At 40.9% G+C, this 24,870-nt stretch overlaps 1 protein-coding gene across 1 annotated transcript in view; it reads left to right on the forward strand.

The window, feature by feature from the left end:
- Positions 1 to 24,870, forward strand: part of SYNE1 (spectrin repeat containing nuclear envelope protein 1) — a 415,690-nt gene that overhangs the window by 134,136 nt on the left and 256,684 nt on the right. Inside the window, exons 48-57 of the mRNA XM_074990362.1 lie at positions 392 to 683; positions 1,182 to 1,354; positions 3,525 to 3,834; positions 8,161 to 8,325; positions 11,079 to 11,435; positions 14,248 to 14,384; positions 16,868 to 17,045; positions 18,960 to 19,142; positions 22,547 to 22,690; positions 23,036 to 23,191. Coding sequence (XP_074846463.1) covers positions 392 to 683; positions 1,182 to 1,354; positions 3,525 to 3,834; positions 8,161 to 8,325; positions 11,079 to 11,435; positions 14,248 to 14,384; positions 16,868 to 17,045; positions 18,960 to 19,142; positions 22,547 to 22,690; positions 23,036 to 23,191 — 2,095 coding nt within the window. The remainder of the gene's footprint in view (positions 1 to 391; positions 684 to 1,181; positions 1,355 to 3,524; positions 3,835 to 8,160; positions 8,326 to 11,078; positions 11,436 to 14,247; positions 14,385 to 16,867; positions 17,046 to 18,959; positions 19,143 to 22,546; positions 22,691 to 23,035; positions 23,192 to 24,870) is intronic.

Consider the following 24,870-nt stretch of genomic DNA (forward strand, 5'->3'; position numbering starts at 1 on the left):
GTGAAATGATCTGGTGCTACCATAATAGGAGACAGATAAATATTTGATAGATTATGTGTTGGAGGGAGAATCGGCAATATCAACAGAGAATTAGATTTCAATTACAACGTGCTGATTGCTACTTTTAGCTTGACTATTCTTGCCACGAAAGCATTATTGTTAAAGCACTAATATAGACCCTCATTAACATTATTTCTGCTATTTAAAATTAATATATGCTTCTCATACTATACACTCAAATTTGCTTTATTCAGATAATGTTTGTGTAACTGATTTGTCTGAGTATAGTGCAACTTGATTATGTTGGTAGTATTAAGTCATTTCCATCCTCACTACAGCAGTGACAGTTCAAGCAGTTTCTAAAATTGTCAATGCCAAACCTTTCTTTTAGAGAATCCTTTGATAAACTTTCCCAGAGGGCACAAGCTTTAAATGAAGGAGGACACGGTGCTGGGAGTGAAGTACGTCTGGCTTCTCAAAACCTCTCCAGCTATCAAAACCTTGTCAAAACTGTCAAGGAGAAATTGCGAACATGTCAGATTGCACTCCAGGAGCACCAAGCCTTAGAGGAAGCATTGCAGAGTATGTGGTCCTGGGTGAAAGATGTTCAAGATAAATTGACTTCTGCAGAGAGCACTGTTGGCAGCAAAGCCACATTGGAGAGGCGACTGAGTCAAATTCAGGTAAAACACAGGGCTACATAAACTAGCACATCAGAATTAAAATTGCATTAAAGTTTAAGTCACAGGAACTCAGGGATTTTTCCGTCGAAAATCAGGGGCTTAGCTATTGTCTGTCTGCTACAAAATACATAAATGCCTTAGGAGGCACCATGTGGCACTTGTGTGGCTTAATACTTTGCTGTTAGAGCACTTTCAAATATAAATAGAGAGACAAGATGGGTGAGGCAGTATTTTTCATTGGACCAACATTTCTTAGTGGAAGAAGCAAGCTTTAGAGATTATAAAGAGATCATCGGGAGAAGTTATGGTCCAAGTTGACTAGGGATACACAGAAGAATGGTTCAGAAGAGGTAAATGAACTCAATGAAAATGATGAATGATGCTGGAAGAGTAGCACTTGGAGCAGGGATGGGTAATAAGCAGCCCGCAAGTGTGACCCAGAGGTTTCCTTATGTTTGCTGGGTGGATTTGAAACATAGAATCCTTTTTGCTGTGCAGGAAATCCTTCTAATGAGAGGCGAAGGTGAAGTTAAGTTGAACATGGCCATTGGAAAAGGTGAACAAGCCCTTAGAAGCAGTAATGAGGAAGGGCAGAAGGTGATACAGACCCAGCTACAAACACTGAAGGATGTATGGAATGATATTATCAACACTTCAGTGAGTTGTCAGAGGTAAGCTCACTGTGTTTCTCCCAGGATGAGAACTTTACGCCGCAAGTAGTTTGGCCAATGACAATTTGAAATGTAATATTCTGCTCTAAGTGTCTAACGCCAGAAGAATCTGACCCAGATTAAAATGCAATTTAAAAGTGCTTATCTGAAGGAAAATACACAGGAAAACAATTCAGCGATTTCTCTGCTTGAGTTCAGAGTTCAGTGTAAACAGGTCACTGCAAAAAATACCTCCTTGAATAAAGAAGCAGTGTGTTTGGTACACTGGTTACAAAGGACTAAAACTCAATAATCAGAAAACATCAGGTTTTTTCAGTAGTTAGCCGTGCAGTATTTATTATTTTATGAGGGTTTGTTTGTTTTTTTAAATTCAGGAATTGGGATTAAGGTGTTTTTGGACTTTCATGTGAAACTTGGGGCTCCTCCATCGGAGTTACTCAGTATTATCCAACTATCTCATTTGTTAGCACTGACCCCATCATTCCAGAGAAGACTGCAATGACAAACTTCATTTTCACTTTGATTCTGTGGCTAAATTCATCCCAGTATATGTAAGCGCCAACTGACATAAACTTGGGGTGGAACCCTGGCCGTTTACATGAGAACATGGGAAGTGCCATACTGAATCAGGTCAGTGATCCATCTTGCACAGTTCCCTGTCATCTGACAGTGGCCAGTGTCAGATGATTCAGAAGGAATGACCAGAAGAGGCACTTATCAAGCAATCCGTTCCCTATTATTGACGCCTAGCTTCTGGCACACAAGTTAGGGATTTGTATCCCCGCCCATCCTGGCGCATAACCATTGATTGAACTGTCTTCCACAAACATCTCTAGTTTCTTTTTGAACCCTGTGATAGCCTTGGATTTCACAAGATCTGGCAATGAGTTCGACAGTTTGACTGTGCGTTATGTGAAGAAACACTCCCTTTGGTTTGTTTTAAACGTGCTACCTGGGGCAGGGGGAGAGATAGCTCAGTGGTTTGAGCATTGGCCTGCCAAATCCAGGGGTGTGAGCTCAATCCTTGAGGAGGCTCTTTAGGGACTGGGGCAAATAGATGTCAGGGATGGTGGTTGGCCTTGCCAAGAGGGTAGGGGACTGGACTAGGTAACCTCCCAAGTCCCCTTCCAGTTCTAGGAGGTATATATCCCTATTATTATTTTTACCTATTAATTTCAATGCTGTGGCAAAGATTCCATTTACTGGAGCCCAGATTTCATCTGTGGACGCATGGCAGTGGAAAGTCTGCTAGGAGAAATTGACATTGTGCAAGTGTTCATCCTAGTAGCTTATCTGCTATTATTTGGAAAAGAATTAAACAAGATGTGATTTATTTGGTCTTCTAAAATTGTCAGTTTTTCAATAATTATTTAAATGGTACACATTTTAATATCGTTTTTGAGAGGACAGTGGCTTATGTCTCATGCAGAACATCTGCAATGATATGCATTTTGCTTTGCTAGACAAATTAAAAGTAACAGCTCAGATGATAGTGAAGAAGTCTGGAGTAGCAACAGTTTGAACTGATGAATGGAAAGGGTCAGCTTTGCTGAAGAGAGATCCAAAAAAATATTTGGAAGAAGATGTATTCTAAATGTCTGATATACATGTACAATATAAAATATAAAAGGTTGGGGTTTTGCCAGTAAGTAAAATATTGATAGTTTGAAAAAGTACAGTAAATAAAATTGTTCCTACTGGTTTCAGATATTTATTTGTTCTGTTGATATTCTTCACTTAAACATAAGAAATCTTAGACCAGTACAGTCTTTCAAATCAGTAAGATTGTTTAAAGTGTAATTGCTGACTTTAGTGCAATTATGAAGAGTGACCAGGTAAATCACTGTCCAGTAAATGGTGGATGAAAACTTTTGATTACCCTTCACTATATAGGGGTCGTGTGAAATTCTGAAAATATGTTTATGAAACTGTTGACCATTGAATTTTAGGCAATTTTATTCTTTCAAAATATTGTTATGATGTTTTAGTAAAAGAGGGGTTACATGCTGAACAGCATCTGTCAGTGTGCTAGACTATAGGGACCCTCACTCTCCTCGGTAGACTTTGTTCCATGGGAATGTTCAACTGAGTGTTGTAGTGTCACCTAATTAGTTTTCCTTAAGGCCTGCAAGACTTCTAACTGGTACTTTATTTGTGTCTTTCATATAAGCTGTTTGGAGTCTGTGATTAGCCAGTGGAATGACCATTTGGAAAGGAAAAGCCAGCTGGACCAGTGGTTGGAATCAGTGGATCACAAAATAGAACAGCCTTTACAGACCCAGACTGGTCTGAAGGAGAAGTTTTCTCAGCTGGATCACTTCCAGGCTATTGTTTCTGATATAGAGGATCACTCTAGTGAACTTCATCGACTTACTGAAAAAGCCAAGGAACTATATGAGAAAACTCAGGATGCTTCTTTCAAGGAAGCAGCTGAAGAGGAATTGAAAACACATTTCAGTGACATCACTACTGTGGCCAAGGTACATACTTTTTAAGAGAAGGTAAACTTTTTACATACTAGTTTTTATGAATGAGCTTGAGCTGATTTCAGTTCCATTTCAAGTAATGAACATATTTAAACACACTTCTATAAAATCGATGTACAAGCACCTAAAGAGCCACATCATAAATTATATCTCATTTACACATTTGTGCTAAAACAGAATCAGAAGGCAGCTTTGACACCCAGTTTCAATAGTTTACTTGCATGAAAAGCAATGTAAGTGTTCGTTTTCTTGGCTTTTTTTGCTTCAATTTATCAAGATAGAGTCTCATTTAATTTACATTAGCTCACTGGGATGCAACCATTTGTTTCCCTTGGGAAATTGGGGTTTTCAGAAGGGATATTTAGCTTTGATTAATGAGATCTATATATTTGAACCTTGAGATACTATATATAATATTTCTGCAATTTCTTTTTTATTTCTTTTAATTTTCTTTCTTTCTTTCTAATTTATTTCCATCATGGTTCTCTTTGTGTGTATGGGAAAGAAGGGAAGAGGTATTTCACACAAGCACAAGTGGAAAAAAATTGCTTTAATGAAAACACATTTCTATACAGAAGACATAGATAAAAGTATCTGTTTTGTGGCCATTGAATATGAGACATGTTGTGTGGTGCCTCTCCTTGGTCTCCCAGGGAAGAGACTACAACCTGTCTGTTCTTGGACCCCTCTGACCAATATCCCTCTTCCAAGCTCACTGAGTGAGGGATCTTGTCTGACCCCCATCACTTCACACAACTGAAAATTTAAATCAAATAAAAAATTAAAAATCTTTTAAACCCATAATTGTGCCCAATAAGACCTGAAAAAGATGCTTAAAATAAACATCATTATTATAATTCTGCAAGTCTATATAAAAGCCTTTGTGTAGTATAACTTGACTTTAGTAAGGCTTTTGATATTGTCTCATATAACCTTTTCACAAACAAACCAGGGAAATACAATCTGCATGGAACTACTGTTAGGTGGGTGAATACATGGTTGGAAAACCATTCCCAGAGAATAGTTACTAGTGGTTTAGTCAGGCTGGAAGGATATATGTCCTTCAGGGATTAGTTCTGGATCTGGGTTTTTTCAATATCTTCTTCAATGATTTAAATAATGGCATAGAGAACACACTTTATAAAGTTTGTGAACAATCAGGGAGGGGTCACGTGTGTTTTGGAGGATAGGCTTAAAATTCAAAATGATCTTGACAAACTGGAGAAATGGTCTGACGCAAACAGGACAAAATTCAATCAGGACAATTTCAAAGTATTCCATTACATGGGAACAGTCATGTGCACACATAGAAAGCATGAAATGACTGCACAGGAAGGAGTACTGCAGAAGTAGATATGAGGTCACAGTAGATCACAAGTTAAGTATGAGTGATCAGTGTAACTCTGTTTCAAAAAACAAAAAATTAAACACCTTTTGGGGATGTTTGTTAGCAGGACTGTTGTAAGTAAGACACAAGGGGTGCATTTACACGAAGAACTAACTTCAAAGTTAACTTTGAAGTTAGACACTACTTCGAAGTAACCTGCAGAGAGTCTACACATGTTTTACCGTACTTCAAAGCTAACTTCAAAGTCCTTACACCATTCCCGGGAATGATGTAGGGTGTGTGTAGATGCTCAACTTTGAAGTCTGTTACTTTGAAGTTGTACTTGGAAGTAAGCAACTTTGAAGTTATTTTTGTAGTGTAGACTTGCCCAGATAGTAATTCTTCTGCTCTACTCAACTAGGCCTCAGCTGAAGAATTGTGTCTAATTCTAAGTGTCACATTTCAGGAAAGATAAGGACAAACTAGAAAAAGTCTGGAGAAAAGCATGACCTATGAGGGATTATTGGAAAAAATGTGGAGTTTATGTAATCTGGAGAAGAAAAGACAGAGAGGAGACATGATAAGAGTTTCCAAGTTTGTTACAAGGAGGAGCAATGGGCTTAAACCGCAGCAAGGGATGTTTTAGGTAGGAGATTAGGGAAAACTTCCTAACTGTCAAGATGATTAAATGCACTGGAATAAATTGTATAATGAACTTTTGTAATCTCCATTGTTGGAGATTTTTAAGAGCAGGCTAAATACAAATATCACGGATGGTCTAGATCAGTGGTTTGCACCAGAAGTATGCATACCTCTGAAGATACAGAGAGGTCTTCTAGGAGGTACATCAAGTCATGTAATATTTGTCTAGGTTTACAACTTGCTACTTAAAAAGCACTAGCAAAATTAGCATATACTAAAATTGCATAAACAGTGACTTTGTTTATACTTGCTTTTTACATTGTAATGTAAATACAATATTTATATTCAGTCAATTTATTTTATATGCTAGAAATGAGAAAGCAGGCAATTTTCAGTAACTGTTCTGACACATTTGTATTTTTTGTCTGATTTTCCATGCAAGTAATTTTTAAGTGTGATGAAACCTGGGGTATGGAAGATGAATCAGACTCCTGAAAGGGGTGTACTATTCTGGATAGGTTGACAGCTACTGGACCAGATAATATTCAGTTCTACCATGAGTGAATGGGACTGTACTAGACCTCTTGAGGTCCCTTCCAGCCCTACAATTCTAAGTTTCTATTAAAAGCTTTAGAAGCCTTTTCTCCCGTGGTCTCTTGACCTCCAAGATCTCTCTATTTTTCACTTGGGTTTTCAGGAAGTGAAATGTTTTGAATGACCTAATGTTTGGCAAAGAATGAATTTATTTGGTGGCTGCTAGTACCATACATTAGTTGTTGGGTTTATTTTGATTAATTGTTTGGTTTAATTCATGGCAAAGGCCCCTAGGATATTGTAGTATGTGTGGATGTGTGTAAGTAAATATTAGTGTGCTAAACTTACAAATATTTTGTGGTTCTTTTGGACATAATATATATATATATATATATATACACACACACACATATATATATATATATATATATATATATATATATATATATATATATATTTCAGTGTTCACTCTTGCTATTATTTAAATTATAGCAACACCTGGGAATAATACAAATATGTAATTGTAAAAAACAGTAATAATAAGTGATCTTAAATAATAATAATGGTTAATGAGAGGGACTGCTTGCTCAAAGTGCAACATTAGATATGTATACTTCGTACACAAAATCAAAATAGCACTTTCCAAAACTAAAGTTGAGGTGGTGGTGCAAAATATTTGATGACTGAAAATGCTCCCTTTTTAGTGGAAGTAGAAGCAATTTGCTGGGTACACCAAGTTAATTTTTATTTGATAGTTTTTCTTTAACTTTTCGTTTCTCTTAACCAAGTTTTCTCTCCAGGAGTAAGTTTTGCCATTAGTAATTTCCAAAATATAGGAAGGAAAATAAGCTTTCAGGCCCTCACTGTACATATTTAGGTCATGCCAGTGAATCTAGAAAACTTTCTGTTGCCTGTTCAGTCTGTAGCAATCTTTCTTAAACTACATTCTGCAGAACACTGGTGTTCAATGACCAACCCTAAGGTGTGCTGTGAGCATCTGACACTTCTTTGATATACCCGGATGGTGTATATTTTCTGCTATTAAAACCAGATACAATTATTTGAAGAAAATTTTAATGGATGTTCTACATGAAGAAATAGTATTGTTTGTTGTTCCATTGTCACAGGAGTTTAAGGAATGCTGTTCTAAAGAATACTTTTGAGAATGAGAAAAAAAAATACCACTCTAGTTGAAAGTCAATTGAATAAGCTAGTTTTAAAAATGGGGCTTAGGCCCCTAACATGCTTTAGCACTTCTGAAAACTTTAGGTACTATCTTCCTTTATTAGATTTGACAGGGTAATTCTTTGGTTTGACTATACTTGCACACTTAGGACAAGACTGTGCGTCTAAACTACAGCCCATGTTCTAAGGCAGCACAGAGAGACTGTCTACCAGAATTCTGTCTGAGTCTACAAGGGGCACATACTGCAGCAGCACAGCAGCAGCTTTGCATACTTTGGAAGGATACAATGAATGTTATCCCGTTCTCTACACAGCCTCCCGACTGGCCAGTGCGCCACGGAAGGAGAGCCTGGCTCTGCTCTCACACTTTCCCCTCCTCAGGCATTTTGGGGAAGCAAATTGCCCCTCTGCTCAACTAAACGCTACATGTCTTTAATGCAGAGACACAACTGGGAAGGGAAGATGAGGCAAAACGTAGCTCTTTACAGCTTATAAGTCAATTTAAAAAATGCTTTGGAGGCAGCCCTGCAAACCGTGTGCAACCCTGCGCTGCAAACTGAAAGGGAGGAGAGACCAAAGCTTACGCTCTCCCGTGAGTGCCCAAGTGAATCTGTTTTCTGTGTGATTGCTAGGAGAAAATGAGGAAAGTGGAAGACATTGTGAAGGACCATTTGCTGTATCTTGATGCTGTGCATGAATACACAGACTGGCTCCATTCTGCAAAAGAAGAACTGCACCGCTGGTCAGACGCGTCTGGAGACACACCAGCCATACAGAAAAAGCTAGCCAAAATTAATGTAAGAAACATGACTGGTTTTACTTAACTTTCTCCTTCTGCACTGAAACAGGACATGGCCAGATGTGCTGTGGGATGTAATGATGCTGTTTCCCTTGATTGGTCTCAAACGATTGTTACTCTTCACTGAGCTGAGAGTGCACTTGCTATGCCAAACTCTATTCTCAGCTGCTATGAATTAAGTAAAATCACTAACCGAGATCATTAATCACAGGTCCACATAGGAAGCAGCGCCATCTCAGTGGGTTCAGAGAGCAATTGTGCCTCAATGCAGGGGTTCCAAATCTTTTTCTTTCTAATCCCCTTCCCCAACCCTTGTATGCTATAACAGCTCCACCTCTGCCACAACTGTTCTTCTCAATAGGAAAGCTGGGGCTAGCACTCAAGGGTGGGAAGCAGGACACGTGTCTGGGGCCCATGCCACAGGCATAACTGGGAAGCTAAGTTGCTCAGACATGTAAGAAACATGGGAAGCTAAGTTGCTCAGACATCTGCTTCATTCGTGGTGCTGGGGTCTGGAGCCCAGTCCTGCAGTCCTGTCCAGTAGGTTTTCAGTTTTCTGCTCTAGGCCAGAGCAAGTGTAATTCTGGACATGCTTGGTGGACCCCCACAACCTGCTGAGGGACCTCTGAGAACCACTGCCAATACAAAGGCTGTACCTTCTTGGTCCTCCAAGCATGTCTGCTCTATCTTCAGGGTGAGAAAATGGATAAAGGTAAGGCCCTTACCTACTGCCACACTCTCTCATATCTTGTTAGGCCACTGTGTCCCCTGGGAGGCCAGAGAAAGCTCCCTGCATTACTTCACACACCGGGGAAGTGCTGATCTGTGGGACAGAGTAGGGGAGCCTCCATGCATAACTCCATGACTTCTTAGTGTCTCTGAGGGCCTGTCACTCTCTGTCCTATGTCTACACTTGAAGCATCTGTCTACAGAAGTTACTGTTATTAGAGATATTCCAACAAAACTTCTGTCAACAAATTGCATCTACACATAAAAGATGATAGATCTTTTGATCCCTGCTGTTAACAACCACCCCCCCAAAATCTACACAGCTATTTTGTCAACAGTTTCTGTCGAACAAACATATTTTGGGTGTAGATGCTCCACAAGTTTTGTTGACAAAACCCCAGTTTTGTCTACAAAACCCCCTAGTGTAAATGGAGTCCATGTGTTTATATACTACAAAACAACTGATGTATCCCTGCATGAAGCATAAGAGTAGGGTTCATGTGTATTTGCTATCATAACATTTCACTTCAGATAATCACAGAGAAATTTTAGATTGAAGCAAAAGCAGAAAGGTGATCTGGTGGGTAGGTTTTTCAATTGGCACAAAAGAATCCTGAGTACAGTTCCTACCTTAGTCACAGGATGCGAGTGACTTCTTAGGCCATTTACTCTGCCCTGTACCTCATTTCCCTAACTGTAAAATGGGGAGAGAACCCCTTACCTCACCAGTTATTAAGAAGACAAATACCTGAGTGACTGGGAGGCACTCAGGTACTACAGTAAACCCTCGATTTTACAGACCCTGATTTAGGAGACTTTGGGAACAATGGACACCCCACTCCCCATTGTTCCCAAGGTCCACTTAATCAGGGCCCATAAAATCCTAAATCACCCCCACCCCTCAAAAAAGTATGTTAGGCGACTTACCCAGAGTTGTTGTGGCTGGAGGGGCCGTTGCTTCCAGATGCCGCTGCTAGCGGAGCCCCAGTGGCTGGAGCCTGTGTCGTGGCCAGGACCACCATCAGAGCCATGAAGCGCCCTTCCCACCAGGGATGGAGTGCACTCATGTACGTGCCCCATCCTTGGTGGAAGGAGAGCATGGCGGCTCTGGCTTCTCCAGGCTGCACTGGAGTCTCCAGCTACGGTGGAGCTCCAGCCACAGCAGAGTCTTCAACCGTGGTGTGGCCCCATGGTGGCGTGCTCCCATGGCTTCTCCAGCAGCAGGAGCTGTTGAAGTTCCAATGGAGGTGAGTGACCAGCGTTTTTGGGGAAGAAGGGAGGACTGGGGCTGGGGAAGCCTGGTAGAGGAAAGTGGGAAGTAAACCCTGGGATTTAACAGACTTTTGGTTTCAAGAGACTCCCCTTTCCCCCCATTAGTCTGTTAAATCGAAGGTTTACTGTACTGATATTAGGATCATGTGCTTTGTAGATGGCTGTATGGTGAGCTTATTCTCCCAGTTTGTACAGCTCTGTTATAATTGTTTTAATGGTATGTGTGAAATCAAAATATGACACAACCTGCTACCTCATGGAAAGCAAGAAATTATGTTGCCATAAACTAAGGGAAGAAATGCAAAATACTCGTTCAGCTCTTCATGTTTCTGTTTACGTGACTTTGAAACCATTGATATCTGCTACATGCTAGCATTTATTGTGTTAAAGATAACACAGTTTGTCGTATTTAAAGATAACGTCTTAATTGAAAGAAGCTTCTTTGCATTGTTTAAGAAAAGTTGTTTTTCTCTTTGTCTCCTGGATGTTTAAGAGTATCCTGTTTTCAGAGTCCGTCTGTTTAAAGCACTGTCTGTTTTGTTATTTTAATTTTATTTTAACATTTCACTTACATTTTTAGATGACATGTAAAATGTGAAAATGCTGCAGTTGAAACTGCTGCTTTGTTCACCATGAAATGCTGGCGGTTACTTCCCAGTAGAATGTGCTGCCCTCCATTTGTAAGTGTTCAGATTTCCAGCTGTAGTGAATCACAGCACTTTCAGTTACCATGGCAATGTTCCATTGCAGGAGCTGATAGATTCCAGACAGATTGGTGCAAGCCGCCTAAGCAGAGTTGAGACACTGGCTCCGGCAGTGAAAGAGAACACAACTCCCAGTGGGTGTGAATTGCTAGATGCAGAGATGCAGGCCTTGCAGTCTGACTGGAAGCAATGGGAAGAGAGCATATTTCAAACCCAAAACAACTTGGAGGGCATAGTTAGCCAAATGGCCCTGTCGGAGCAGGAGTTCACAGCACAGGTTGCTCAGCTGGAAAAGGCCCTGCAACAGTTCACGACGCTTCTTGCTTCCTGCTCGCAAAAGCTGGCCCTCCTGGACGTCAAGCAAACTGATAAAGAAATAATTGAATGCTGGCACCAAGAAAAAGTAAGGTCACTTTCTGCTTTTCTAATCCTCTTTTGGTTGTAAACATGCAAGTACTCTGTGGAAGAAAACTTCTTACCAACAACTGACTGTAATACGCAGGCATGAGAAAAATAGTAAGCTTTGAAATACATTTTACAATATAAAAATGAAAGGTGAAATCTCTAGTAATGACTTTGTGAACTTTTGAAAAAGCAGACACTGTATTTAAGAAGACATTTCTCTTTGGCCTCCATTGTTCCAGGCATAATACATGTTTCTCAGCTCTCCCAACACAGAAAGCAGGGCCTCTCAGCAGAGGCAGAAATCAGTGAATGCCAGTTTTCAGATTTCCGTTAAACTCCTTCAGTATTTCAAGCCACAAATTCACATGATTGCAGAAATGGGTATTGCTTATTGTGGTTTTGCATGAGATCAGATGACCGTCAGAGACATCATATGTTTCCTTGTATTTAATCCTCGCTTTTTGCTAGTTTATTCTTCCAGTTTCTCAAAACATCTTGGCATTGTGCATTAAACTATTTTGGCATCTGCTTACAGAAGGGGGATTAGAATTAGAAGCCATTATCTACTTATTAACTGTCGCTTAATTGGCTCAACAGTATTACTTCGAGACAGAGAGGGCAGTCGACATGCTTTCTCCTTCTTACTTATATCCAAATGGCTTTTCCATAGCTGTGGCAAAACGGTTCCTGTAACATTACAACTGTGAATCATATATACTCCAAAAAGGCTGCCGTGTTTCACTTTCTGCTAGCCCTGAATCAAGTCCCAGTATAGTGAGAGAACCATTTAATGTTATCACTGTGACTCCTTCACTGAAGATGTGAAATACCCTAAAACTCCCAGATGTGTTCTTCTTTAAACTGAGATTATTGATCTCCACCTCTGGGTTCCCTCTCATGTTAGTTCCCCTTTCAGAGAATTCCCCTCTGAAATGCAGATTTACAGTACCAGTATGCAACATTAATTACATTACAGCAGGTCTGATAAGGTTGTAATACCATTTTACATGTTATGAGCATGAACATGTAAAATTCAGTAATTACAAGGGATTTGTACTTAAAAAAATTAAACTCCTTAACATCACAAGAATTCAAAATATTGCTTGTTTAATACAGTGTATACACATTATAGTTGAATGTAGTACATGAACACCTGCTCCTTTAATAACAAGTATGATTACTTCCAATAATAAGCAGTCCTGTAGCACCTTAAAGACTAACAATTTTATTTATTATTATTATTATTATTATTTATTAAGTAATGAGCTTTCATGAGTAAGAGCCACTTCGTCAGGTGGGTGTTCGTCTTCTGATGAAGTGGGTTTTACCCATGAAAATTCATTGTCAAATAAATAATATCATTAGTTTTTAAGGTGCTACAAGGACTGCTAGTTTTTTGTGAAGCTACAGACTAAAGGCTATGTCTAGATTGCTGAGCACTGTTGACAAAAGGTACATAAATTGCGCACTGCATTTGGGTATCTTTGCCAACACTTCTGTCGGAGAGGCTGTTCCAACATTTGTCCGATCCACACAGGGCCAAATGTGAGAAATCTCCCCCCTCTGTTGAGACCTCACTTCTTCCTCATGGAACAAGGTGTACGGAGATGTCAACAGAACACTTCCGACCAGCAGATCTCTTCTGAGAGATCTACAGTCTGAATGTGTACTCAGCCAACAAACTTCTGTCCACAGTTTTGTCGACAGAAGCCTGCATTCTAGACATAACCTAACATACTACCTGTCCGAGCCTACTTCTATTAATATGTTGAATCCCGAAAAAAGAGATTTTTTTACTGTGTATGCCTCTACTTTGTAATCTAATATGTAGCAAAAATATAGGAAGCTGTGTAAAAAAATTAGGAGTCCTAAGGAAAATAACATGGACAAGGGTGAATTCATTGGTGTAAAACTTAGACTTTCGGAGAGCCTCAGATAAAGTCCCCCAGCAAAAGTTTTCAAACAGCAAAAGCAGTTACGGGATAAAAGGGAAGTTAAGGAAGGTTGTCTTATGGACGTGTAATTGGGAAAAGACAGAAACCAAAGGTTGGGAATAGTTTTCAGAATGGAGAGAAATAGTGGCATCCACTGAGTATCTGTACTGGGACCAGTGCTGTTCAAAATATTCATAAATGACTGGGAAAAAGAGTAAACGGTGAGGTGGCAATATTTGATAATCACTGGTCTTGTTGTGTCTGATGTGTGGGTTAAGGTGTTGAAACTTTGTTTCTCATTAGAAGTCTAGTACATATATACCTTTTGGGGTTATAGATCAACAACATATACCAACCACCTCAGATTTATCACACATGCTGCTTATGTTTTTACATAAATTTCACGGTATTGTTTCTGTTTCCTGATGGGATGATATTTATGAGATTGCCCACATGTGCTAAACACCTGCAAATCCCATTGGGAGTTAATGAGAATAGGATGTGTATAGCACCTTTCAAAATCAGACCACTTTTGTTTAGGTGCATAAATTTTGGTTTTGGAAGCCTAACCCAGAATTGAAAATATTGTCCAGATTTTACAAAATATCTCTTTTCATGGCAATATTTCTTTCCAAAGATTCCAAACACTTGCCCATTGCAACATTTAAAAATTCTGTGATGATTGTATTTATTTAAAAAATTCAGCCCTGAAGTACTGTACACATCCTAAGTAATTTTTCTAATAGGTCGACACAGCATAAACAATAGAAGTTTCACCCCAGCTAAAATTAGCTAACAATAGTACTGAACACTCACAGTTTCAGTTCTTTTCATATTGGTGGGGTTTTTTTTGTTTTTGGTTTTTTTTGTAATCAGGAAACTCTGGATGCTCTAACAAAGGCAGAGCCTATGACAGAAGAGCTCAAGACTCAGTTAAACAACCTTTGTAGATTTTCCAGAGATTTGAGCACCTATTCTTCAGAAGTGTCAAGATTAATTAAAGAGTACAATCGGTAAGCATTCAAATTGTTTGATTGATGATTTCCTATGTTAGAAATTTACAAGTAAACAGTGGAATGATTGTTTACTGACTGCCTTGAACCTGATGGCGATAGAGGTTGAAAAAATTGCCAAGTCGTTTTTTAACACATAGACTGGACCATGTGACTCATCTTTGAATGGGTGAGAATTGCCACTGTGAATGTCAACGAATAGTCACTGGGTCAAAGAGAGAGTGAGAATAACTCTATTACCTGGTGATTAGGACACTCACCAAAGATGAGGGAGAGTTGAACTCAAGTCCCTGCTTCAGTGATTACAGTAAGGTCTCAGAGTACGCGTCTGACTGCGACTCCTGTTGTAAACCCTGTAGCGCGATTTCCAGTTGCGCTTAACTCGCTCCCCCCTCCATGGCTCAACCCCACTGGCTCTGAACGGCCCAGACTCAGTCCTCACTCGCCCCCAGTTCTGCTCACCACCCGCGCATAGCTCCTGCACACTCCCCACCCCTGCCTCTGGCTCTAGCTCACAACCCCTCAGGCGCGACTCCGATTCAGCCTCCCTGGTCCCCGTTCAACACCCCCTGCTGGCTCACCACCCATGCACGGCTCTGGCTCACCTGCCACCCCCACCCCTAGCTCTGGCTCACCACCCCTCGTGCATGGCTCCGGTTTACTCTCCACTCCCCACCCCGGTTTAAACCCCACATGCGTGGCTCCAATTCAGACCTCTCGCACGCGGCCCTGTTTCCGTCCTCCCGCCCCGGTTTAAACTCCCACGCACAACTCCAATTCAACCCCCCCACCATCTCAGTAGCCGCACCTGACTCTGGCTCCGGTTCAACCTCCCGCCACATCCTGGCTCACCGCCCAAGAAGGGCTCTGACTCACCACCCCACACACAGCTACAGCTTAACTCCATCCCTCTCCCCCCGAAGCCCTAACCCACCCCAGCCTTATCCCCCACACCCACCTCCCATGTCCCCAACCCACCACCAGGCTTAACCCTCCCCAACTTTCCCCCCACTTCAGGACTTACCTTTCCGCTGCTTCCCTGGCTGCAGAACATGTGTTCTGCCGGGGAAAAAGCTGGACTGTCACACACAATCTGAGTTACGTGAGGGTGCATGGAATGGAACCCTCATGTACTCTGAGACCTTACTGTATTTAATTGTTATACAAAGTGGAATATCTAAGGGAGTGATTGAGAGAATATCACTTCATCTAGTGGCTAGGTTACTCTTCTGCAGTGTAGAGCTAGGTCTACACAACAGCCCTATTTCAAAAGAAGATTTCAAAGCATTAGTTTGAAATAACTCATCCACATGTAAAATGCATTTCGAAATAGAACCCAGCTATTTCAAAATAGTATTTCTGGGTCCATAGCGCTATTTCAAAATAGTGCCATCGGAGCCCATTGTGGCCTATAGACATTATTTTTCAGGAAATGAGGTTTATTGGAATCAAAATAATGCATCCACTATTTTACTTTTATTTCTGTATAGCGGGTGTGTCATTTAGGTGTAGCCAAAGTTATTTTGAAATAACTGCTGTTATTTTGAGACAACTTGGTCGTGTAGCCATAGCCTAGGAGACCCAGGTTTCCATTTCTTTTTCACATCGGACAGAGGAGGAAACGGAACTTGGGGCAGAAGCATCACCACTGGCTGCTTTGTAAATAGAATCTAAAGTCTGGAAAAAAAATGTGCCTGAAACTACTTTGTGAATTGCTATTGAATTAATGAAAAAGTTCCAGCTTGCCAAAATATCGTTTTTTGGTGAAGAAACTATTCATGTGGAAAAAAATCACTCAGGTCTAGCAACAGGTGCTACATTGCTGCATTAATCAAATGAGCCCTGGGGTAAGGGACTGGTGACAGAGGGGGGTTTAGCCACCAGAGGCATGTCAACACGATCTCTTTACTGCCAGCAGGCCCCTCTACCAAAAGGAAATCTCTCACTGCCATGCTAATTAATCATGCCAGTATGCAAATAGAGAACCATTTGCAATTTCTAGAATCCTTATTAGCATAGCACTGCCAGCAGCAGCGCTGTGCTCCAGGGCTGTATAGACATGGCTAATCTAACCTTAAACAAATTCTACAGTTTCTTTTTTAGGCTACATCTACACTTACCTGTACTGTTAATGGCTGCTATGCAATTTTAGCAATCGCGTACCTAAAATTGATTTTGCAGCCACTAACACTGGTCCCTGTCCTCACTGCAGAATGTCAGCAGGTTGCTCCTCCCACTGACGTTCCTTAATTCTTACGGTTTGATGTTGATCCCAGAACACGCCGTTTCATGCATACATGCAATGGCGCCACGGAAGGTCAAACCTCAGCATTCGATCTTCTGCGGCTAGTGTAGACCTAGCTTTAGTCGATATAATTCAAGTCTTAGTGTAACAGCTATGAAAATGCCTATTTCATTTTATCTAATTTAATCTTCCTTTATTTCTTCCATTTTCATTTAACTGCTTCAAACAACAAACTCAGCCTATGTCTCCAGACTTCAAAGGGCTGTCAGAATAAAGAGGAGGTTTTGCAGCAGAGGTTCCGGACAGCATTCAGGGACTTCCAGCAGTGGCTGGTCAGTTCAAAAATCACCACTGCCAAATGTTTTGACATGCCTCAGAATATCCATGAAGCATTGATGAGTCTACAGAAAATACAGGTATGTGTTGCAATCAAATACTAATTAAAGAAGGAAACATTTATCTTTAAACCAAGAAATCTATCTGACTTTTGTTGACTTAGTTTTCTTACTTACTTACTACATGAAGTTTACCAAAATTGCAGCAATACTCAAGATTATTATTAATGACTATTATTATTATTGAAAAGGAAGAGAGAATTTTTCTCTATTTAGTTTGTTCACTTTGTGCATCTGACGGCATTTTGTGGATAGCCATTTTCACTTATTTTCCTCAATATGGGATATGTCTATAGCATAAACACATGATGTGAGTATAGCGCAAACTCATGTACCTGAGCTAACTTTAGGTAGCTCACGTCTTAGAGCAGCATAAGTGTGGTCTATCTCGTGGGTTCAAATAGGCTTACACAGCCTGCCACATTCTGGTCACTCTACCTTAGCTTCACCACTTGGGGAGCCAAGCTAAATTAATGCTAGCTAAGGTGTGTCAGCTTGAGCTGCAGTCAAAACCTGCGAGGAAGTTTTTAGACATACTAGTAGACCATTTTGTCCATCCACACAGTAATGGGAAAAGCATATTTTTTTAAAAAATGGGAAAATGGTAATAAAATCAAAAAGAAATTGGAATACAGGGGCATTATGTGGTGCCTGAAACTATTTCAAAGTAATAGTTTCTGCAAATGTTTTGTCATATTTGAAAATAACCTTTATAATGTAAGTAAAGGACCACAACCAGACCAGCAGGTAATTAACTTGTGTATTTTCATTTAAAGGCTTCTCCAACAATTCATCTGTGGATTCCAAGTCTCAAAATAAATATCGTTCCCCTTGGTATTGTACTTAACATTTTGTATAATGTTGGATTAATATCTCTACTTTTTTACATAAGGAAGCCCAGTTTAGAAGGAGAAAACTCTTTGGCTGTTTGTGATAACCACATCTGGAAATAGCAAATAAGTCAGCCTGTTTAAACTTAGGTTTGTCATTTGCACCGTGGCAAGAAAATTTTATTCATCATGAAAGCTATGCATTATTAAAATAACCATTTGTTCTCCTTCTGCCTAAAATTATGTATTAATGATTGCAATATATGGTTTACGCTTCCTGCATAAAAGAAATTTTGCTTATACTTCTAGGCATTTCTCAAGAAATCATGTGCACTTTTATTCTTTAATCCCTCCAGCGGTTAGGAATAAAATCCTGCTGACTTCAGAACATGTTTATAAGTTCATAATATAAAACTCCCATCAACCTCACTGGTGCCAGGTTTTTACTTGTAGATTTTAAGGGATAGAAAGGGCAGTTGTGATCATCTACTCTGACCTCCTGTATAGCACAGAACTTCACCCAGTAATTTTACATTAAGCCCATAACTTCCTACATTGGAAGTAACTTGGTAAGGTAATTGGGAATCAGAAGCTTTATGTTTATTAAGGCAATTCTGATAATCATCATAATGAATGAGTTAATTAAAACACATCTTTAGTTATGTATTTCCTTTCAGTCCAAAGATTCACAAAATGCTTTTACACTTTGGTTTTCTGAAAAGGCTGATGTAGTTATTAAATATTGCAAGTGACATTCACTGAATATATCATCTAAAAGATGATCTCTCCAGTAGCAAAGTAACTAAGACCATAATGTTTGGATATTGATTCATTACCTACTCTGAGCAAAGTTTGCCTGCTACCTACCAAATCCCTAGTATTGCTTCTTCTTGGAAAAACAAGCAGATTTTCAAAAAGTTTCCAATCCAAGTAAAGGAGGGATCATTTTATGAATTCACACACAGTCTTAGCTGTCCCTAGCCTGTGTGATTTTTTTTTTACTGGATATAAAGTGGAATGCATTTAAAGAAACATGAATTAATGTGATTTTGGGAGTTATTTATGCACACTATCTATAACTACTTGTCTCATTTCTTTTGCCTAGGAATTCTTATCTGAAAGTGAAAGTGGCCAGCATAAACTAAACATTGTGGTGTTCAAAGGAGAATTGCTCAACACTATTCTGCCCCAAGAAAAAGCTGAAGTTATCCAGGCCAAAGTTGCTATTGCTAAAGAAGACTGGAAAAATTTTCTCTCCACACTTCACCAGAAGGAATCTGCTTTGGAGGTATGGAACAAGTCAAACAGGGAATGGATTGATTAGAAATCTTTGCTTTTCTTTCCCATCACATGATAGACTGATTGCTTTACATTTCTTACTTCAGAGTAAGGTCAGTTTTGCTTTCTGGTACTTGCTCACCTACTCAGAGTCTAACTGATCAACATTTGTTTTGTCTGACAGGAATTGTTGCCCTAGCTCAGATTGGCGGGGAAGTTACCTTTCACTACACCATGGGTATATGTCACTTGACCATTTCAGGGGCTTTGCTGTTTCTCAATTCCTCCTATTCCCTTCCTATCACATATAAGCTGCGTCTACACGTGCACGCTACTTCGAAGTAGTGGCATCAACTTCGACGTTAGGCGGCGAGACGTCGAAGTCGCTAACCTCATGAGGAGATAGGAATAGCGCCCTACTTCGACGTTCAACGTCGAAGTAGAGACCGTGTAGACGATCCGCGTCCCGCAACGTCGAAATTGCTGGGTCCTCCATGGCGGCCATCAGCTGGGGGGTTGAGAGATGCTCTCTCTCCAGCCCCTGCGGGGCTCTATGGTCACCGTGGGCAGCAGCCCTTAGCCCAGGGCTTCTGGCTGCTTCTGCGGCAGCTGGGGATCTATGCTGCAGGCACAGGGTCTGCAACCAGTTCTCAGCTCTGTGTATCTTGTGTTGTTTAGTGCAACTGTGTCTGGGAGGGGCCCTTTAAGGGAGCAGCTTGCTGTTGAGTCCGCCCTGTGACCCTGTCTGCAGCTGTGCCTGATATCCCTATTTCGATGTTGGGCTGAGCAATGTCGAAGTTGAACATCGACGTTGCTGGCCCTGGAGGACGTGTAGACGTTATTCATCGAAATAGGCTACTTCGATATCACAACATCGAAATAAGCTATTTCGATGTTGGCTGCACGTGTAGACGTAGCCCTAGTAATTAACTCTCCTGTGAGCCGTAATATATTCGCCTGATTCTGGTTGTTAGGTTAAGTGTACAGTTGGTGGCCTGTGATATATGGTAGGTCAGACTAGATGATGTCTGTCCCTTCTGGCCGTGGAATGTATGGCTCTGTGAAAGCTAGTCATATGTGCCTCTCATTTGATGTACCTGGAAAATAGCTAAACTCAGATGATCACATTCTGCCACCCTTAGGCTATGTCTGCACTAGCCCCAAACTTCGAAATGGCCATACAAATGGCCATTTCGAAGTTTACTAATGAGGCGCTGAAATACATGTTCAGCGCCTCGTTAGCATGTGGGTGGCCGCGGCACTTCGAAATTGACGCAGCTCGCTGCCGCGCAGCTCATCCAGATGGGGCTCCTTTTCGAAAGGACCCTGCCTACTTCGAAGTCCCCTTATTCCTATGAGCAGATGGGAATAAGGGGACTTCGAAGTAGGCGGGGTCCTTTCGAAAAGGAGCCCCATCTGGACGAGCCGCACGGCGGTGAGCCGCATCAATTTTGAAGCGCCGCGGCCGCCCGCATGCTAATGAGGCGCTGAATATGTATTTCAGCGCTTCATTAGTAAACTTTGAAATGGCCATTTGCATGGCCATTTCGAAGTTTTTGGGTAGTGTAGACACGGCCTTACTCTCATAAGTAGATCTTATACCATACAAATTATCCATTGATTAAAATGGCCTAACTCACATAGCAAGGTACAAGTCAGAGGATGATGGAATGTGACCCAACCTCAGTAGCTTGAGCTTTATGTAATACACCAGATACAATGCCATGTGACACCACAGTAGTCTGCTTGTTTCAAAATGTCCGATTGAAGCATAGAAATTAAACATGTTTAAACCTGACAGCATATTTCAAGTCCTACATTTTTAAGTCCAGAAGGGGCCATTACATAGAACTCTGACTGGGTGATCATAAATAGGCCATAAAACCTATTCCTGTTTCAAGCCCCTAACTCAGAGGTGAGCCTCAGAGGTGACCCACTCCTTCACATCAGTGGGCTGTAGCAGCTCATGACCTGCTGGGGTTCTACCTGTGGCCCCACAGCCTCCCTGTCTGACCCCTTCCCCCATGCACCTCTCACATACTGGGGCACTGGGGTCCCACATTTACCTGCTCCTTTCCTTTCCTCGCGACACTTTTGGAGTGTATGAATTGCCTGATTCTCACTCCAACCCCGCTCTTTCCCTTCTCTCCTAAAGCTGGAACACCACGAACAGCTGATTTGTGGCATTCCAGCTCTGGGAAAGAGGAGGAAAGGCAGGGCTTGAGTGAGAATCAGGCAATTCACACACTCTGAAAGTGAGTGTGTGTGAGCAGGGTGGAGTGGAGGCATAGGAAATGTGGGGCTCTGGTGCCTGAATGGCATGTGCGGGAGGAGGGCAGCCAGGTGGTCCAAGGGCTGCAGGTTGCCCATCACTGCTGTAACTTCTGGTTGAGATAGATGATATCTTTTAGGTCAATTTTAAATTGCATTGATAAGAAATGCAGCAAAATCTTTGGGCCAGATCCTAACCTGATGTAAATCACCACTGAAGTCAGTGAAGCTGTCAATGACACTGAAGACAATTAAGGCCTTCTTTGTCTCCCTGGTTATGTCAACACTGAAAAGATCTGTCAGCAAAAGATATGCAAATACACTGCATAATTTGTGTATCTCCTGCTGACAGTTCTGTTGGGAGAGGTTTTTCTGACATTTGGCCCATCTTAATTGGGAAAAACCCCCTTTGCTGACACATCACTTTTTCCTTACGGAACGAGGGTGACCAGGCTCCTGACAGAAGCCTGCAATCTAGACATAGCCAGAGTGGCTATGTGGGGAGATGTTAGATAGTGGATGTGGACAGTGGGTTTTTTTTCCCATGGACTGGGATAGGTCACTCTAAACTCAGAAATTTCAGTCCCACAGTCTACAACTGTAATTCTCATATTTGTTAAATGATGAACAGAAAAGAATATTCATCTAAAAATCCCAGGAAAACTATGTTACTTGACCTGTGCTGGCTAGAGCTTTTACTCCACATTAATAGTTTTAGATATTCTCTCAGCCAGTATAATGAGTTCTCAGGAAAATATGCAGTCGCCAAGGCCTTTTTAATGGTTATGTATAAGGACTTGACAGTAAAGCAAATTACAATCAGAAAGTAAGTAGAAATAATCCTCAAGATTCGGTTCATCCAAATCTACTGCTCTTGATTGTGAAGACATCCATTTTAAATCATTCTCCCCATTTTGGATCCCAATTATAGCCTTTCCCCTTAGCATTTGTGCAAGGTGGTGAGGGAAAGCAGGAGAGCTGAAATGAACCCCACATCCACTGGAGACCTAGTAGTGCCAATGCACCTTAGCATACCTGTGTGTTTGGATTATAGGTTACATAATATTACAGCAAGCATAGTGGCAAATGGAGTTTTTTTTTTGTTTCATTTTGTTTTAAATTGCACATCACATGTTTTCACAGAACTTGAAAATCCAGATGAAGGACTTCGAAGCAAGTGCAGAGCCTCTCCAGGACTGGCTGAGCACAACTCAGAAGAAGGTGCAAGAAAGCAGCAGTCGACTTCATGATCTCCCTGCAAAGAGGAGGGAACAACAAAAGTTACAGGTGATAAGGCCCTAAAAATACAAACAGCCCTCCCCAGCCTGGTTTCCTGTGCCATGAATTCCTAGTAAACTCTTGATCGTCCTGATCTCCAGCTAAGACTGCATCCAGTTGTGGGGTTTACTTCAATCCCCAGTCAGATTTCGTGTCTCTGCACTTCTAAATGACATGGGTTGTGTCCTTTTGTTAACTGTATCATGTACATACTGATCAAATGTTCCCTTTTGTTAAAGGGAATGTTAAGATGCTTGCTACTAACTTCCATGTTTAAGCTGGCTGCTTGCTTGCTTGCTTTTTCGCTTGCTCTTTTGCGCCTGCACTTAATAGTAACATGCTTATGCTTTACAGTCTGTCCTTGAGGAAATAAGCTGCCACGAGGCTCCGCTCAACAGGCTAAAAGAAAAAGCTCAGCAGCTGTGGGAAGAGCAAGCTGCCAGCAAAAGCTTTATGCGCAGAGTATCTCAGCTATCTTCTCAATACCTAGCGCTAAGTAATCTAACCAAGGTAATGCGCACGCACACACCCCCGCACCATCAAGCAGCCCACGTGAGTGGGACTGATGTGAAAATGAATGGTTGGAATTCCAAAATACCTCAGTTGTCTTTCTGCTGTAGTGTATGGTATGTCTGATATATTCGGTGTATAAGGTTTGTGGTGTACAGGGAAATGTGTGTGTGTGTGTGTTGTTTACCTGATTGACTGCTGAGGTAATTGTTTTTTTCCAATGCATCAGTTTAAGAAGAGAAACTGAGTGTACACATGTATGGTATAAAATTCGCTCCCTCTCTCCGAAAATCTGATAGCTTGCAGGGAGTTGTGTTTTTAATGCAAAAAATGGAAATGTTTTGAATGAAAAAGCAAGCCAAGATTTTCATGATTTAAGATAACTTAGTTTGATAATCAGTATCCTCAGGAGTATGCAAGTTAATTATTTTTCAGAACTTGGGGGTAGTTATGCAGAACACAATATTGAAATGTTGCTATAACTTAATCATCTTTAAGATGAGGGTTGGTTGTTTTCATTATGAATCTCTTTGTCTAGAACTTGATAGAGTGCTTTCAGCTTTTTTTAAAAGCATTTGTTAGCTGCTTGAGTGATTTTTGAATTATTAGTGTGAGATAGCATTCTCTAGTGCCTTGGGCACAGGATTGAGGTTTGGAAGACTTGCATCCTGTTCCCATCTATCCCACTGACCTACTTGGGCATTGGGCAAGGCATCTCACCACAGTGTGCTCCCCTTTCCATTTTGTTCCTTGTCTGTTTTGACTGTAAGCTGTTTAGGACAAGGACCATCACTCATATGCTGCCTATCATTGCCGTGGTGGGGGATGAGGGGGCTTGATCTCAGAGACAACAGGCACTACTATACTGGTTGAACTTCTCTTGCCTGGCACCCTTGGGACCTGACCAATGCTGGACAAGAGAGTTTGCCGGACCAAAAGAGGTCAATATTTTCTTGTACATTGCTAATACTTCCACTGCTTACTGGGCTCTTAGAAGACATTTAGGGGTCAATTACAGCTAAATAACAGCACAGAACACTGAGAGACAGGACTGGTGGCTGGAAGCAAACTTTAAGGGACCACAGGAAACTTGGCCACACCCGTGATAAGTGGTTGTCCAGCTAACTAAAATCATGACAGATTACGGAGTTTGCGGGATGAGAGAGTTCCAGATTAGAGAGGTTCAAGTTGTAGTATAAGCGTTTATGAATATTAGAAGTATGTTATTGGGAACCATTTAATTGAATATCATTCCTGTTTTTAATAATTACTAACTTAGTTTGTCAACTTAGTGTATGAAAATAGAATATTAAGAAATTTAATAGTCATATAATGTAAAAATGTAGTATATAGGGCCAAACCATGGGAACAATAAACATAGAAAGGGAAAAGGCATAGGTGGGGAGGTATAGGGGGAAATTTTCACAAGATGAAACTAATGCAATTCCTTGCACATTTTAATGTGTGGAGTTTGTGGGAAGTCACAAAGAACAGGTGGTGTGTACCTTCCCATACTGGAGTGGGAGGGGCTGGGGAAATCACAAAGATCCTTTTTCAAAGCATCAGCATAGTGCCACTGTGTATAAAAAGCTGTGAGATGCCTTTCTGCAAAAGTGTGTGCTCACATTGGCTATGGCTACAGTAGAGAGTTTGGGGTTTTGTCAACAAAACTGGTGGAG

The sequence above is a fragment of the Carettochelys insculpta genome, chromosome 3 (genome assembly GCF_033958435.1).
Source record: "Carettochelys insculpta isolate YL-2023 chromosome 3, ASM3395843v1, whole genome shotgun sequence".
Taxonomy (NCBI): domain Eukaryota; kingdom Metazoa; phylum Chordata; order Testudines; family Carettochelyidae; genus Carettochelys; species Carettochelys insculpta.